Source organism: Cygnus olor, unplaced genomic scaffold (assembly GCF_009769625.2).
Source record: "Cygnus olor isolate bCygOlo1 unplaced genomic scaffold, bCygOlo1.pri.v2 scaffold_138_ctg1, whole genome shotgun sequence".
Lineage (NCBI taxonomy): Eukaryota > Metazoa > Chordata > Aves > Anseriformes > Anatidae > Cygnus > Cygnus olor.
Genome location: NW_024429104.1, coordinates 27,751 through 42,545, shown reverse-complemented (window position 1 = coordinate 42,545; position 14,795 = coordinate 27,751). Strand labels below are relative to the sequence as shown.

The following is a 14,795-nucleotide window of genomic DNA, read 5'->3' as shown; positions in this document are numbered from 1 at the left end:
GCAGCGGGGTGGGGGGCACCCATGGCATGGGGGGGAGGGGCACCTTGGGGGGGGGGGGTCCTGGGGCGGGGGCATCTCGGTCACCCCCATCCTGTCCCCTCCGCTGCAGGCAGTGCAGCTGCACAGCCTCATTTGCATACAGGCTCGGCCTCATTTGCATACAGGCTCCGCCCTCAGGGCAGTCCTGGCATGGAGACCCTGCCCATGTGGCCCCACCTGTCCACTGGCTCCGCCTCTGGCTCCTTATTTGCATACAGGCTCCACCCACAGGGCGGTGCTAAGAAGCCCTACCCACATGGCCCCATCTGTCCACTGGCTCCGCCCCTGCTACCTCATTTGCATACAGGCCCCACCCCCAGGGCAGTGCTGGTGTGGAGGCCCTACCCATGTGCCCCTCCTCTCTACCTGCTGGCTCCGCCTCCTCCACCTCATTTGCATAGAGGCACCGCCTCCCCACACTTGTCCTGCACAGACCCCACCCCTAAATCTCATTTGCATACAAGCCCCACCTCAACCCCCAACCCCACACCGAACGCACATCACCTTGCGGTAACAGGGAGGGGCTGATTTGCATACAGGCCGCACCCACACCCCAGGCCCCGCCCACCTCGAGGCCCTGCCCATACCCTCATGGCGGCTGGAGGGTCCAATTTGCATACAGGCCACGCCCCTCGGTTGCCATGGCAACCAGCCCTGCCCCACCCCCAGACTCCACCCACCCCAGGCCCCGCCCACACCTAAGGCTCATATCCAGGCCACGCCCATGCAAGGCCCTGCCCACTCACCTGGCCCCACCCATACTCCTAAGCCACACCCACTCCCCAGGCTCCACCCACCCCCAGGTCCCATCCGCGCACACCTTGACAGGGAGGGACCAATTTGCATACAGGCCACGCCCCTTGGTGGCCGTGGCGACCAGCCCTGGCCCCGCCCCCAGGACCCACCCACTCCAAAGGCCCAGCCCACCCCAAGTCCCCACCCACTCCGAGGCCCCGCCCACAGCCGCGCCCCGCCCACCCGAGGCCCCGCCCAGCCCGAGGCCCCGCCCACCCCAGACCCCGCCCACTCGCCGAGGCCCCGCCCACGCCCCCACACCCCAGCCCACCCCCGGCCCCGCCCCCACCTGGGGCCCTGCGCGGCGCCGTCGGCGCAGACGAACTGCACGAAGTCCTTGAGCGAGTCCTGGCCGTGGTGGTAGCGGATGGTGGGGTGCGCGAAGTACGGCCCCGACTGCGGCAGCAGCGACCCCGACGGGAAGTGCAGCGCCGAGGCCGTGGCCCGCGGGCTGCCTGCACCGAGCCTCAGCGCCGGGCCGGGGGGGGCCGCAAGGAGGGGGGGGTCCCGGCGCGCGGGGCTCCCGCCCTCCAGCCCCCTCCCCTTTAAAAGCCCCCCTAAAAACCCTCCCTTTAACCCCCACCCCCCCTTAACCCCCTCCCTTTAGCCCCCCCCTTTAACCCCCCTTTAGCCCCCCCCCTTTAGCCCCCTCCCCTTCAGCCCCGCCCCATTTACCCCCTTTACCCCCCCCATCCCCCATCCCCTCCCCACCTCAACCCCCCCCATCCCCCATCCCCTCCCCACCCCAACCCCCCCCACCCAGGGGTAGAAGGGGGGGAGGAGGACGCAGGCAGCAGGGTCCCAAGGGGGGGGTTCCAAGGAAGAGTCCCAAGGGGGGGGGGGGGGTCCCAAGGAGGGGTCCCGGGGGGGGGCGTCCCGGGGGGAGTCCCAGGGGGCGGGGTCCCGGGGGGGGTCCCGGGGGCTCACCGGGGCGGACGCCGGCCAGGACGGGCAGCGGGTGGTGGCCGAAGGCCATGCGGGGGCTGGTGCCGTGCCCCGAGAGCGCGCTGCAGAAATCCAGCTTCCCCGACTTCTTCAGCGCCGCCGGGCCTGGGGGGCGCGGGGAGGGGGTGAGGGGGGCCCCCCCCCCCACTGGGATCCCCCAGCAGAAATCCCCCAGAGCACCCCTGCACCCCTCCGGGACACCCCTGCCAAAAACTACCCTCCCCCCTGCACCCCTCCGTGCCGCCCCCCCACACCCCTCCATGCCCCCCCCCCCCCCCGCACAGATTCCCCCCCCCCCAAGCCCCCTCCTCCTTCTCCCACAGCCCCCCCCAAGCCCCTCTTCCCCACCCCCCCCCAAGCCCCCCATTCCCCACCCAGGTGCCCCCATCCCTCCCCCCAGAGCCCCCCCATCCCATCTGCCCCCCCACACCCCCTCATCCCCCCCCAGATCCCCCCCAAACCATGCCCCCGCCCAGCACAGCCCCCCCCAAACCTCCTCCTCCCGCAGGTCCCCCCCCAGACCCCCGTAACCCTCCAGCCCCCCATTCCTCCCCCCAACCCCCCCCCTTTTTATCTGCCCCCCCCCCCCCCCCCCCCCGCCGAACGCCACCCACCGGTGTCCACGTCCCCCCCCCACGGCCCCTGGCTGCTCCCGGGGGCTGGCGACCGGCCCGGCCCCGGGTAGAAGACGTCGTCCCCGGGCCCCTCCAGGTCCCCCTCGTCCAGCGCCTTGGGGCGTTTGGGGCCGCTGCGGGGACACCGCTGTCACCCCCGGACCCCCCCCAGAAAAAATCCCCCCTCCCCAAAAAAATCCCCCCTCCCCCCCCCCCCCCCCACACACACAGAGGGGTCACCCAGCCCGCAACCTGGGGACGCGATGGGGGGCAAGAGGGACACGGGGACGCAGGGGGGGCTTTCTTTGGGGGGGGGGTCAGGGGTGAAGTGTGGGGGGGGCCCAGATATTTGGGGGGGGCGGTTCAAGGGGCTGGGGGGGGTTACAGGGGGTCCCACCCCGCCACTGGGAACATGATGGGGGGACATACGGGGGGCAAAAGGGACACGGGGATGCAGGGGGGGCTTTTTTTGGGGGGGGGGGGGGGGTCAGGGGTGAAGTGGGGGGGGATTGGGGGGGGGTCCAGATGTGGGGGGGGTGGCTGTTCGAGGGGCTGGGGGGGTTATGGGGGGGTTCCAGGGAAGTCTGAGGAGGGTTTGAGGTTGGTCGTGGAGGGTCCCAGGGGCTGGGGAGGGGCCTTGGAGTGCCGGGGGGGGGCGGGGGGGGCAAAGGGGGGGGGCAGGGGGTACCTGGCGGTGGGGGGGCCCAGGGGCCGGCGGCCGAGGGCGACGGGGCTGATGTTGTAGTACCCCCCCGGGCTCTCCAGGTCGGCCAGCGAGAAGTTGGGGCCCGACGCCGTCGCCACGGGGGCTGGGGGGGGGGGGGCCAGGGGGGGCACACGCGGGGGGGGGGGGCACAGGTCACACATGGGACCTCCCTGGTGCCCCCCCCATGTCCGTCCCCCCCCCTCCCCATCATTCCATTCCCACCGCCCCCCCCCCTACCTCCATCCTGTGGCCTCCCCCAAGATTTTTCCATGCCCCCCCCCAGCCCCGCACCCCCCCCCCGTGCCCCCCCCCAGTGCCCCCCCCACTCACTCTGGGACACCCGCACCAGCTCCGTCACGTTCCAGACGCCCGACGTCACGAAGCAGTCCTGGAAGGTCAGGTGCCCTGGGGGGGGGACACGGGGGGAGGACACATGGGGACACCGCTGGGGGGGGTCCCGTGGGGACGGAGGGGGGGCGGCGGGGGGGGGGGCGGGGGGGCACTCACCGTTGGGCAGTGGTTTGATGTCCGCGTCCCCCTGGGGGTTGGAGCTGTCCGATTGTCCCGAGTCTGCGGGGGGGGAAAGGGGTCAGCCCCCGCCCCCCGCCCCCACCCGAGACCCCCGCCCCGCCCCCGAGACCTCTACCACCCCCCCAGCCCCCTGCCCCCCCCAGCCCCCTGCAACCCCCCCCTAATTCCAGCCCCCTCCCCCCCCATCCCTTATCAGTGCCCCCCCCAGTTCCCACAGGGTCACCCGAGGTGAACGCCCGCTGCGACCTCGCCCCCCCCGCCTCCCTGCCCCCCCCGCCCCCCCCGCCCCCCCCGCCCTCAGACACCCCCTATAGGTGCCCCCCCCCCCCCCCGGGGGGGGCCGGTGATGGGGGAACCCAGCAGCCATGGGGGGAGGCTCAGGGAACTGGGGGGGGGCAGGGGGGGCTGGGCCAAGCTGGGGGGGGGGCGGGGGGGGACCAAGGCGGGGGGGGCCGGGGGCCGCCATGGGGCCGGGCTGGGGGCCAGGAATGCGCTGGCCCCCCGCCAGCGGGCAGCGCCAACAAAGCGGCCATTGTCTGCGCCGGGCTGGGGGGGGGGTCCTGCCCCCCCCCCACACACCCCCCCGCCCCCCCCTCAGCACCTTGCCCTCACCCTGGGGTCGTGTCCCCCCCCCAAAAAAATACCCACCGTATCGGGGGCAGGAGGACCGATCCCCCCGCCTCAGACCCCCACCCACCCTCAGACTCCCCCCCCCAAATCCCTCCCCCCAAATCCCCCCCTCGTCTGCCTGCGGGTTCAGAGGTCAGCCAGGTCACGACCCCTGGGGGGGGGGGGGCTGCTCACAGTGATCCCCGTGCCTCCCCTGCCCCCCCTGGTGTCCACAGCCCCCCCGCGAAGCCCCCCAGCAGAGGGTCCAGGTGCTGGGGGGGCAGCTGCAGCCCCCTCCCCCCCCAAACCCACACCTGTGTCCCTCGGACCCAGCTGTGCTGGGGGGGGGCAACGCAGCAGTGACCGTGCCCCCCCTGGATCCCCCCCCCCAGGTGCATGGAGCCAGGGGGGGGCACCGGGACCCCCGCAAGGACCCCCCCAAAAGGGTCTGGACCCCCTTCAAAGTGAGGCCGGAGCACCTTGGGGGGGGTCCCAAGCACCTGGACACCCCCCCCCCCCCCGAACAAATTTTTTTGGGGGGGAGGACACCCAAGCAACTGGACCACCCTCCCCCATGGAAAAAATTGGGGGGGGTTGGGGGACCTAAGCACCTGGACCCGCCCCCCCCCCCCGGAACAAATTTTGGGGGGGACCCAAGCACCTTGATCCCCCCCATGGAACAAATTTTTTGGGGGGGGGCTGCTGGGACCTGGTGGCAGCCATGGTGGTGGGCAGGCCAGCAATGGGAGGGGGGTTGGTGTAGGGGGGGGGGCACTTTGCCTCAGGGTTTTTTTTTGGGGGGGGGGGGGGGGGGGGGGGGGGCGTCATGTAATTGCAGGGGGGCCCCCCCTTGGTGGCAAGTGGGGGGTCCCAGGCGTGCGGGGGGGGTCCCGGCGGCGGTGCCGCAGCGCGGTTCGGGTGCCAACAGTCGCCGCCATCTTACGCACGGAGGGGGTTGGCACCGCGCCCCCCCCGGGCCCACGGGAGCCAAAAGGGCCCCCGGCAAAAGGGTGGGGGGTGGGGGGGTTGGAGGGGGTGTGGGGGGGCACACAGACGCTGGGGGGGGGTCGGGGGGGGGCAGGGCTGCGCACGGGGCCTCGTGCGGCGCATGGGGGCACGGTGCCAACCGGGGCCATTTTGGCGGCGCTGGGCGGGAGCCGGGCTGGGGCTGTCGGAGCCCTCCCCGGCCGGGCTGGGGGGGGGGCACGGAGGGGGGGGGGATGTGTGGGGGGGGGGGAGCTGCAGGGCCCCCCCGTGCCCCCCCCCCCCGGGACGTGCCCCGGTTTGGCACGCAGGCCTGGGCGCGGGGGGGGGGGATTCGCCTTGCTCATGGTGTGTGTGTGGGGGGGCACAAAGTGCTGCCCCCCACCCCGAAAGCCCACGGGGGACGTCGAGGAGCCACCGAAAACCACCCAAAATCGCTCGCTCCAGCCCCAAAATCCGCCCTCCCTGGCAGCAGGCCCCCCTCGTCCAGGCGGGGAGTGTGCGCACACACCTGTGCGGGGGGGGGCTGCATTTCGTGTGCCCCCCCCCCCCCCCCGTGCATGTGCCCCTGTGTCACGCACCCGCAGCCCAGCGGAGACAAAGGCGCCCGCTGGGTGCCCGGCACCAGCACGGCACCGGTGCAGGAGCGCTGCACGGGACGGTGCGCGGCACGGAGCGCGGTGCACAGCACACGGTGCACAGCACGGGGCACGGCACACGGGGCACGGCACACGGGGCACGGCCCAGCACCGCGCACGGCCCCCGGTGCACGCTCTGGCACGGCGCGCGGCACCCAGCTCGGCACGCGGCGCGCGCTTTGGCACTCGGCGCCGCTTTGTGCGAGGCGCGCGGGGGCCGCACCCCCCGCCCGGGGCTGCCCTGCGCGGGCACGGGGAGGGGGCTGTGGGTACGGGATCCCCCCCCCCTCCTCCTTCTCCTCCTCCTCGCTTCCGCCCCCCCGGGGGCTGTCGCCGGCCCCAGCTGCGGCACTGCCCCGGAGCTGCGGCAGCGGCACCGCTCCAGCCGTGGCCGCGCGCTCGCTGCCGGCATCGCCGCCAGCCCCCGGGCGTCCTGGGGGGGTTACGGGGGACCCCAAATTTTGGGAGGCTGTTGGGGGGGGGGGACGGAGAGGCGCAGGACGGCTGCGGGGCCGGCTCCCCGCGGCGCGCACACACACGCACACACACAGACAGACACGGTCCCGGCGCTTCGCCGGCGCCGGCGGTCCGCACTCACCGGGCGCCTGCACAAAGAAAGCCAGGTAGAGGTCGAGCTCCTTGATGGTGACGCCGATGTGGTGCGGCTGCACGCAGAGGCCGGGGCTGGCGCACTGCGGCGCCTTGGCCAGGCGCTCGCCGTCGGTGCTCTCCAGCGGGACGCCCTTGAAGAGGATGACCATCACCAGGTCGAGCCGCCACACCTTGTCCGCCTGGCGCAGGCAGTCGATGCGGCGGATCTTGCCCTTCTGGTCGGGGTTGGAGAGGACGCAGCACGGCGCCTTCTTGCCGGTGACGGAGAGCACGAAGTCCTCGCGGCACTCGGGCCGGATGTCCTTGCGCAGCTTGGCCAGGAGGCGCGAGGCCCACTTCTGCTTGACCTCGGGCTTCTCGCCCAGCAGCTCGTCCTTGACGGCGCGCTCCTCCTCCTTCGACATCCGCTTCTCGTGCTTCTTGAAGTACTTGCGCTTGCGGGCCTGCAGGTTGAACCAGGTGTAGGAGAAGGCCCGGACGTGGGGCAGCAGCGCCTCGATGAACGGGTGGAACTCATCCTGCGGGGCGGCAATGGCGTCAGCGGGGCGAGGGCCAGCGGTCCCGGCACCGCTCCCGGTGCTGCCCGGTGCCCGTCGCCCGCAACGGCCGCCTTCAGGGCTCGGGAACGGCCCCGGTAATGGCACAGCCCCGCGGCGCTGCTGCGGCACAGGCGCCGGGACGGCTCAGCACCGCTGCCCGCTCAGCCCCAGTGCCCAGCCCCGGTCCCTGCTCAGCCCCGGTGCCCACTAAGCCCCGTGCCGCTGCAGCCCCGGTGCCCAGCCCCGGTGCCGCCGGCACAGCCTCATCCCCAGGGACGTCCGCAAGCAGCCGGTCCCGGTCCCCATCCCCGTTGCCACGACCGGTCCCTGCTGCCAGCCCCGCTCCTGTCCCCGGTCCCCAGCCCCGGTGCCGTCCGTCCGTCCTCATCGCCGGTGCCAGCGGTCCCCAGCCCCGGTTCCCGGTGCTCCGCAGCCCTGTTCCCTTTGCTTCCCGGCCCCGGTGCCATCCCCGGCCCCCAGTCACCACCCGCCGCTCACGTCCCTGTCCCCGTCCTGGTGCCACCGCTGCCCGGTCCCCGTCCCTGACTCCGTCACTCCCTGGTGCCACCGGTGCCCAGTCCCCATCCCCGGTGCCGCCGGTCCCCGTCCCCGTCCGTACCATTGCGGCGGCTCATCCCTGCCGTGGGCAGCTGCCAGTCGGGCCCCGGCGGGGCAAAACCGGGGCGGGGGGGGGCAATAACGGGACGGGAAGGGGTGGGGGGGCCACTACCGGCGAGAAGAAGTTAACGGGGGGGGCGAGGGGCGGGCACCGAAGCGGGCACCGGAGCTGCGAGTGGCGGGTCCCGGTTCCCGACACCACTGAGCAGGGAGGGGCTCGGGCACTGGGGGGGGGGGTCCCGGTTACCGGAGGGGGGTCCCGGTTATCGGAGGGGGATGCCGGTTACCGGGGGGGTCCCGGTTATGGGAAGGGGATCCCGGTTTCCGGAGGGGGGTCCCGGTTACCGGGGGAATGCCGGTTTCCGGAGCGGGTCCCGGTCACCGGGGGGGAGGGAGGGGGGACCGGGAGGGACCGGAGCCGTCTCGCAGCCGGAGCGCCCCAGCTCCAGCCCCAGCTCCAGCCCCAGCCCCAGCCCCAGCCCCAGCCCCGCCGCCGCCGCCGGGCGCGGAGCGCGCGGAGCCGCCGCGGCCCCTTTTGGCACCGGGACCGGAGCGGCGGCGGCCAATGGCAGCGCAGCGCGCGGGGGGAGCGCCCGCCCCATTGGCCGGGACGGGGGGGGCGGGACCGGCCGGGACCGGCCGGGGGGGGGGGGAACGGAGCGGGGGGGGGGGGGGGGAGGACCGGGGAGTTCGGGGACGGGACACGGGGGGGGCGGGGGGGGGCCGGGGGGGCTCCACGCGTGATCCCCGCGCCCCCCCCCCCCCACCCGTGGGTTCCGAGAGGGGGCCACGCGTGGGCTGCACGTGCCGGGGGGGGTCGGGGGGCTCTGTAGGGGGGGGCTGGGGGGGGCTCGGATCCCAAAACACGCGTGGGGGGGGGGGGGGGGCGGTGCCGGCCGCGACCCCCGGGCAGGGAATTTGGGGGGGGGGGCTCGGCCCCGCGTCCTCGCGCGACCCCCCGCCCCCCCCCCGCCCCAGGGGCCCCGCTCCCCTCGGCACGCCCTTTTTTTTGGGGGAAAAGCCCCGGATTTTGGCTGCTTTCCCCAGCCCCGGAGCGGCCCCTGCGCGCGGCGGCGCGGAACGGCCCAAAACCTCCGTTTCTGCCCCCAAATCCCCGACGCGGAGCTCGGAGCCAATGCCCCCCTCTCCACCCCCGCCCCCCCCCCCCGTAATTAATTCCCTCTGTGCGAAGGATAAAAAAAAAAAAAAAAAGAAAAAGAAAGAGGAAAAAAGAAAAAATTGGGGAGTTTCGGGAGCGAGGCCAGGGGGAGGCTCCCAGGGGCTGCGCCCTCGCCCTCCTCCAGCGCCAAAACCCTCGAATTTCACCCCAAAGCAGCAGCACGGGGTTGGGGGGCGCTCCCCAGCCCCTTCTGTTCCCCCCCCCCCCCCCCTTTTATTCATTTTCTTTTTTTCTTTTTTTTTTTTCCTTCCCAAAGCTCAAATCGAGCCACAGCAGCGCGGCCGCGCGGGGGGGGGGTGCGTCGAGGAGGGGGCACCCGGGGGGTCCCCGAAGCCCCGTCCCCACCTCGGGGCGGCCCCGGGGGTGCTGAGGGAGGCGGGGACCCCTGCCCCCCCCCTCCCCCAAACCCCCACTCCCCCGGAGGACAAAGGGCCCCCAGGTGCTCGGGGATGCTCGGTCCCCTCCCGGTCACCTCGGTCCCCTCCCGGCCACACCACGGCGGCCGTCGGGGTGGCACCGGAGGATCCCGGGGGGGGAAGCCTCGGCCACGGGACCCCCATCGGGGGGGGGGAGGCGTTGGGACCCCCCCTCGCCCCCTCGCCCGCCCCCCTGCATCCCGGGGCCGTGCCAGGTGGCCACGGAAGGATCTGGAGGCTCCCGGCCGGGTCCGCCCGCACGCCCGCGCCCTCGCGCCCGGCGGTAACGGGATCGGGGTGCCCCGGTGGGTCGGGCTCCCCCGGTGGGTTGGGGTCCCCCCGGGGGGTCGGGGTCCCCCCGGCGGGGTCCGGCCCCGCGCTGCCGGGCTGCAATTGGCTGCGCGGCCCCGCATTGAGCTGCAGTCTTGGGCGAAGCCACGTTGCCGCGTCCGCAGCTGTAAGCACCCGGCAAAGCGCCAGCGCCCGGCTGCGGCGGAGGGGGAGGAGACGCCGCCGAAAAAACGGGGGGTGGTAGAAAAAAAAAGGGGGGGGGATAATAAAATAAAGCAAAAAAAAAAAAAAAAAAAAATTTGCAGCCTTCTCCCCCCCCCCCCCCCCCTTTCTCCCCTCAACCCCCCCCCCCCAGAGCCCCGGCAGCGCCCGCCCTCCCGCGCTGCTGCCAGCAGCCTCCCCCCTCGGCCCCTCGGCTTCGCCGCGAGAGAAAATAACCCGAAAAAGCCAGACTTGCCGCCAAAAATCCCCCCCCGCCCGCGGCCCCTTCCTCCGGGGCTGCCAAGACCCTTCCCCGGCGCTCCCTGCCCAGGGGCCGGGGGGGGGACACGAGGGGACCCCGCTCCGAGGCCGGGAGCTGCCGGCGGCCTCGAGGGAAGGCGTCGGGCTGGGGAGGGGGGGGACACATGGGGGGGGGGGGGGACGCAGGTGGCGGGCGGGGGGCGTCCGGGAGGGGCCGCGGGGACATCGCCTGCCCGCGGCCACGTGGAGGGCCCGGTGACGGCAGCGCTGGGCTGGGGGGCGCGGGGCGAGGCCGGGGCCGTGGCGCGGCGGCTGGCGGTGCCGCAGCGCGGGGCCGGTGAGGTTTGGCACTGCGGGACCCCGGCAGCTGCCCCCCCCCCGTCCCTGAGCCCCCCTCCCCGCCCGTTATCCCCGTGGCCTCCTGCCAGCCCCGGGCCGGGGGGGCCCCGCGGTGCTGCGGCGGCCAAGAAAGCTTTTTGTGGCCCATCAATAATTCAGGGCCCTCCCCGACCCCCCCAGCCCAGCCCAGGGCTCCTCCATTATTGATGCCACCACGGGCCCCGCTGCTGGGGGGGGTGCGGGGGGGGCCTGGGGGGGCCAAGGGGCCGGGACGTGGGGTGGGGGCGCGCGCAGCTCGGCACACGCGGCACGGACACGCGGCACACGCACGGCCTGGCCCTGTGTCCCCCCCCCTCCCCGGCACCGCGCGGCGCCCACGCGTGTCGCCGCCCCCACCCCGCCCCGGGCACCTCGCACGGCCTCGCATGTGGCGGGGGGGGGATTTTAGGGGGGGGCCCATCCCGCACCGATTGCATCAGCCGCACCGCAGCCGCGCGCGGGGCCTGGGGCGGTTGCGTGGCCATGCCATGCCTGCCACGCGCGTGTGCCGCACGCCCCATGGATTTGGGGGGGGGGGGGCACATCCCTGCAGGCACCACACACGCACGTGCACGAAGGCCGAAGCGCGCGCCTTGCACACACGCAGAGGGAAGCGTGGACGCGTTCCACGCGGGCGCATCTGGCACACGCGTGTGTCCCCGGCACATGCAGGTGTTAGGGCGCAGCCGGTGCCACGGCGGCACCGTCCGCACCCGTCATGTGCGCCGCGTGCCCTGCGTGCCCTGCGTGCGCTCCACGCACTGTTCCCACAGACGTGCCGTGCGTTATTCCCACAGACGTGCCACGCGTCCTGTGCGTTACACCCACGCCCCACCGGGCCACGCGCCGCACCCCACTGCGGGCAGCGCGGCCCCATAGGGCAGCAGGCGCCGTGCTATAGGTGCCGCACTCCACAGCACCCCACGCACGCCGCTATAGGGGCTGCGGCCCCCACCCCATGTGTTGGGGTCCCCACGTCGCGCCCCTCCACGGGGGCTGATGTCGGGGGGTGTGGATGCACGGATTCGGGGGGGCCGCTCTGAATTTCCTCCTGCGTTTTCGAGAGAAAATGGCCACGGCATTCGCTGCCGCCGGCTCCGGTCCATGCGCGCGCCCCGCACCGGGCTGTACGGCGGCCAGAACGCCCTACAGGGCTGGCGACGCGCGGTGGCACCGTGCCACCCCGCACCGTGTGCCGGGGCAGGGAGCAGGGAGCAGCAGGGCCACCCCGCGCCCCCCCCGGCGCCGCCGTGGAGCTGACGGCACCGCCACCGCCTCGTGCCATCGCCGCCCGTGGGCGTCACGCGCCCCGCAGGGGGGTTTCCTATAGGAAGGAGCGTGCCGGGCGTTATTATCCCTCTATAGGGGCAGCGATGCGCGCGGCCCCGCCGGGGCTCGCCGAGGAGCTGCCGCATAGCGCGGCCGCTATAGGGGGACGCTATAGGGGACGGCGATCGGTGCCGCCAGCGCCGACAAGCACCGCGCCGCCAGCTGCCTGCGCAGCCACGGGGCCCGGCGGCGGGAGCTGCCGCTATCTGTGCTGCTATACGTGCCGCTATACGTGCCGCTATACGTGCCGCTCCCCGTGCCGTTATCCGTGCCGCAGCAGCCACGGCCGGATCCTGGCGCGCGCCCGATGCCGGAGCTATAGGGGATGGTGGCAGCGGCCCAAAACCACCCAGAAATCGCCTCAGAAAGGGAAGCGGGGCGGGAGAGCGGGGTGCAGGTGTGCACATGTATGTGAGCACACACGTGTGCAAGCACACACGTGCAGGAGGCACACAAGGCCGGCGTGCACATGTACGTGAGCGTGCTGCACCAGCGGGCACGCGCGCGGGCACAGCACAATTGTTCCCGCGAGGCCGTCGTGCACGTGCACACGCGTGTGCAGCCGTGCCCGCGCCAGGTGAGCACCCGCCTGCAGCGTGCCCGCACACACACACGTGTGCGCCAGCACACGCATGTCGCTGGCGTGCGCGGGCAGAGGCACACACGCATGTGCAACGCTGGGCTGCTGGCGCGTGCACACGCGTGTGCGGGGCGGGCGCCGAAGCTGCGAGAAGCGCCGCTGGCCGCCCGCCCAGACGCAACCGGCCGCCAAAACCGCCCCGAAAAGCGGGAGAAAAGGGCAAAGGGAGGGGGGGGGGGTGAAACCCAGCCAAGCCCCGGCTGCGCGGGGGGGGGGGGACTGCCTGAGCCACCGCCGCCCCCGATGCAGCCCCCAGAATAAGGGGGGGGCCCGGGGAGAGCCCCCCCCACTATAGGGACGCAGCTCCAGGACTGAACCCTACGGGGGGGGGCCCAACGGCACCGATCCCCGACCTCCCCCCCCTCCTTTGCCCTGCCCCTCCCCTTAGAAGCCCCCCCCCGACTCTGCTCCCCCCCCCGAGGCCAATCCCCCCCTCCCTTCGCCCCCCCCCCGGGGCGAGAAGCGGCGGCCCCGCGCGGTGACACCCCTGCCCCGCACAGGGACCCCCGGTCCCGGTTCCCCCCCCCTCGTTGCAGGAACCGGGGACCGCGGCGGCACCGGGAGCCTGCGGGGTCCCCGTACGCGGCCACCGGGGCGCTCCGCTCCGCACCGGGCAGCACCGGGGCCGGGACCGGTCCTTGGCGCGGGGATGCCCCGGGAGCGGCTGCTTGTCCCGCTCGAAACCAGACCGGGGGGAGCAACCGGGACCGGGGGGGGGGCAACCGGGACCGGGGGGCACCGGGCATGCGGCAGGGACGGCGGCAGCGGGCAGCAGCCCCCCCGGTCACCCGCCCCGGGGAGCCGCAGCGCGGGGTCTCGGGGCCCCCCCGACCCTCTGCGGGCACCGGACGGAACCGGGGGTAGCCCCGAGCCCGGACCGGGACCGCGGGTACCAGACGGGGCCCCCCCCCGGGGACTCCCCGCCGCTTTTTCCCCGGTCCCGGGAGCTGGCACCCCCCCCCCCGGGAGCCCCCCACCGCTACCGGGTGCTTCCAGCGGGAGCGCCGCCTCCCCGGTACCGAGCACCGGGGAGACGGGGGGGGGGAGGGGGCGGGCTCCATGCCCCCCCCCCCCCCCCGTTTTCAGGGAGGTGCAGACGCGCAGCAAACCCCAAACCCTCCGTAGGGCGGCTCCCGGGCCCTCCCCGGTACCGGACGGCCCCCCCGTTAACGGACGGCCTTTCCCGTTAACGGACGGCGCCCCCCCGGTACCGGACGGCCCCCCCCCGGTACTCCCGGCACCGGCCCACCCCCGGCACCGGCCCCCCGCTCGCGGCCCGTACCTGGGTGAGGCAGTACGGGGAGTACATGGCGGCGGTGTCAGCCGCGGCGGGGCATGGCCGGGGGGCCGCGACCGGGACCGGGACACCGGGACCGGGACACCGGGACCGGGACCGGGACCGGGCGGCGGCGGCGGCGCGGGGAAAGTTTGGCCGAAGTTCGGCGCCCGCCGCACTTTTGCCGGCGGGAAGCGCCGCCGAGGCCCCGCCCACCGGCCCCGCCCACCCCCAAGCCCCGCCCATCCAAACCGTCAGGCCCCGCCCACCTCCACCGCCTCGGCCACGCCCCCTCGATCCCACCCCGCGGTACGGCCACGCCCCTCCGCGGTGGACACGCCCCCTGGAGCTGGGGGCCCGCCCCCTCAGCGCTTGGCCACGCCCCCTGGGATGGGGCGCCTCGGGGGACCGGGACCCCACGGGCACGGGGGGGGGGGGGGGGACAGAGTGGGGGGGGACAGCGACATGTCGCGACAGGGGCGGGGCCGGGACACGGGCGTTGCGGCGCCAGCGGCAGCGCGGTGCCAGGGGCCGTGCCGTGCCGTGGGCACTGCGGTGACACTGGCATTGAGGTGACAGCGGCATTGCACTGGCAGCGACAGTGCCATGTCGTGACAGTGGCAGTGTTGTGACCGTGGCACTGCCGTGACAGTGACAGCGGCAGCACCGTGACAGTGGCACCGCCGCGCCGTGACCGTGGCGGTGTCGTGACAGTGCCGGTGGCGGTGCTGTGTTGTGACAGTGTCGCGACAGTGACCGTGGCAGTGCCGGTGGCGGTGCCGTGCTGTGACAGTGTCGCGACAGTGACCGTGGCAGTGCCGTGACAGTGCCGGTGGCGGTGCCGTGGCGGTGCCCCCCCATCTGTCACGCCGGCTGCGGCCATCTGGCACCGCCCCGTGCCAGCGCTGGCACCGCCGCCGGCACCCCTTCGCTGCCGGGGGGGGGCGGCACCGCCAGCGCCGGGGGAGCACCGGGGGGGGTGACATTGGGGGGGTGACGTCATGGGGGGCTGTGACGTCACGGGGTCCCCCCGTGCACACGTCACTGGCGGGGGGGGTCCTACGGGGGGGGGGGGGAGGGGCACCTCCAAACAAGCCCCGGCGGTGCTGGGGGGGGGCTGAGCACGGCGAGGGGGGAAAGTGGCCCAAAATAGGGTGCCCCCCCCCCCGGGGGGGGGCATGGGGACACCCGGC

At 74.1% G+C, this 14,795-nt stretch overlaps 1 protein-coding gene across 1 annotated transcript; it reads right to left on the bottom strand.

The window, feature by feature from the left end:
* Positions 1–539: 539 nt before the first annotated feature.
* On the bottom strand, positions 540–13,820 carry NFIX (nuclear factor I X). The gene is made up of 9 exons (XM_040543620.1): positions 13,609–13,820; positions 6,460–6,991; positions 3,607–3,669; positions 3,430–3,504; positions 3,082–3,202; positions 2,394–2,527; positions 1,762–1,884; positions 1,124–1,289; positions 540–543 (listed from the first exon to the last, which is right to left on the bottom strand). The coding sequence occupies exons 1-9, from the start codon at positions 13,633–13,635 to the stop codon at positions 540–542; spliced, it is 1,245 nt and encodes a 414-aa protein (XP_040399554.1). The 5' UTR covers positions 13,636–13,820.
* Between the last annotated feature and the right edge of the window lie 975 nt (positions 13,821–14,795).

Excerpts from the sequence above, each read along its gene's own strand:
- NFIX (XM_040543620.1), bottom strand. The coding sequence starts at position 13,635 with ATGTACTCCCCGTACTGCCTCACCCAG. Across the intron at positions 3,203-3,429 it reads GCTGGTGCGGGTGTCCCAGA|CCCCCGTGGCGACGGCGTCG; the intron begins GTGAGTGGGGGG and ends CCCCCCCCCCAG. Across the intron at positions 1,290-1,761 it reads CCTGGCCGGCGTCCGCCCCG|GCAGCCCGCGGGCCACGGCC; the intron begins GTGAGCCCCCGG and ends GGCTCGGTGCAG.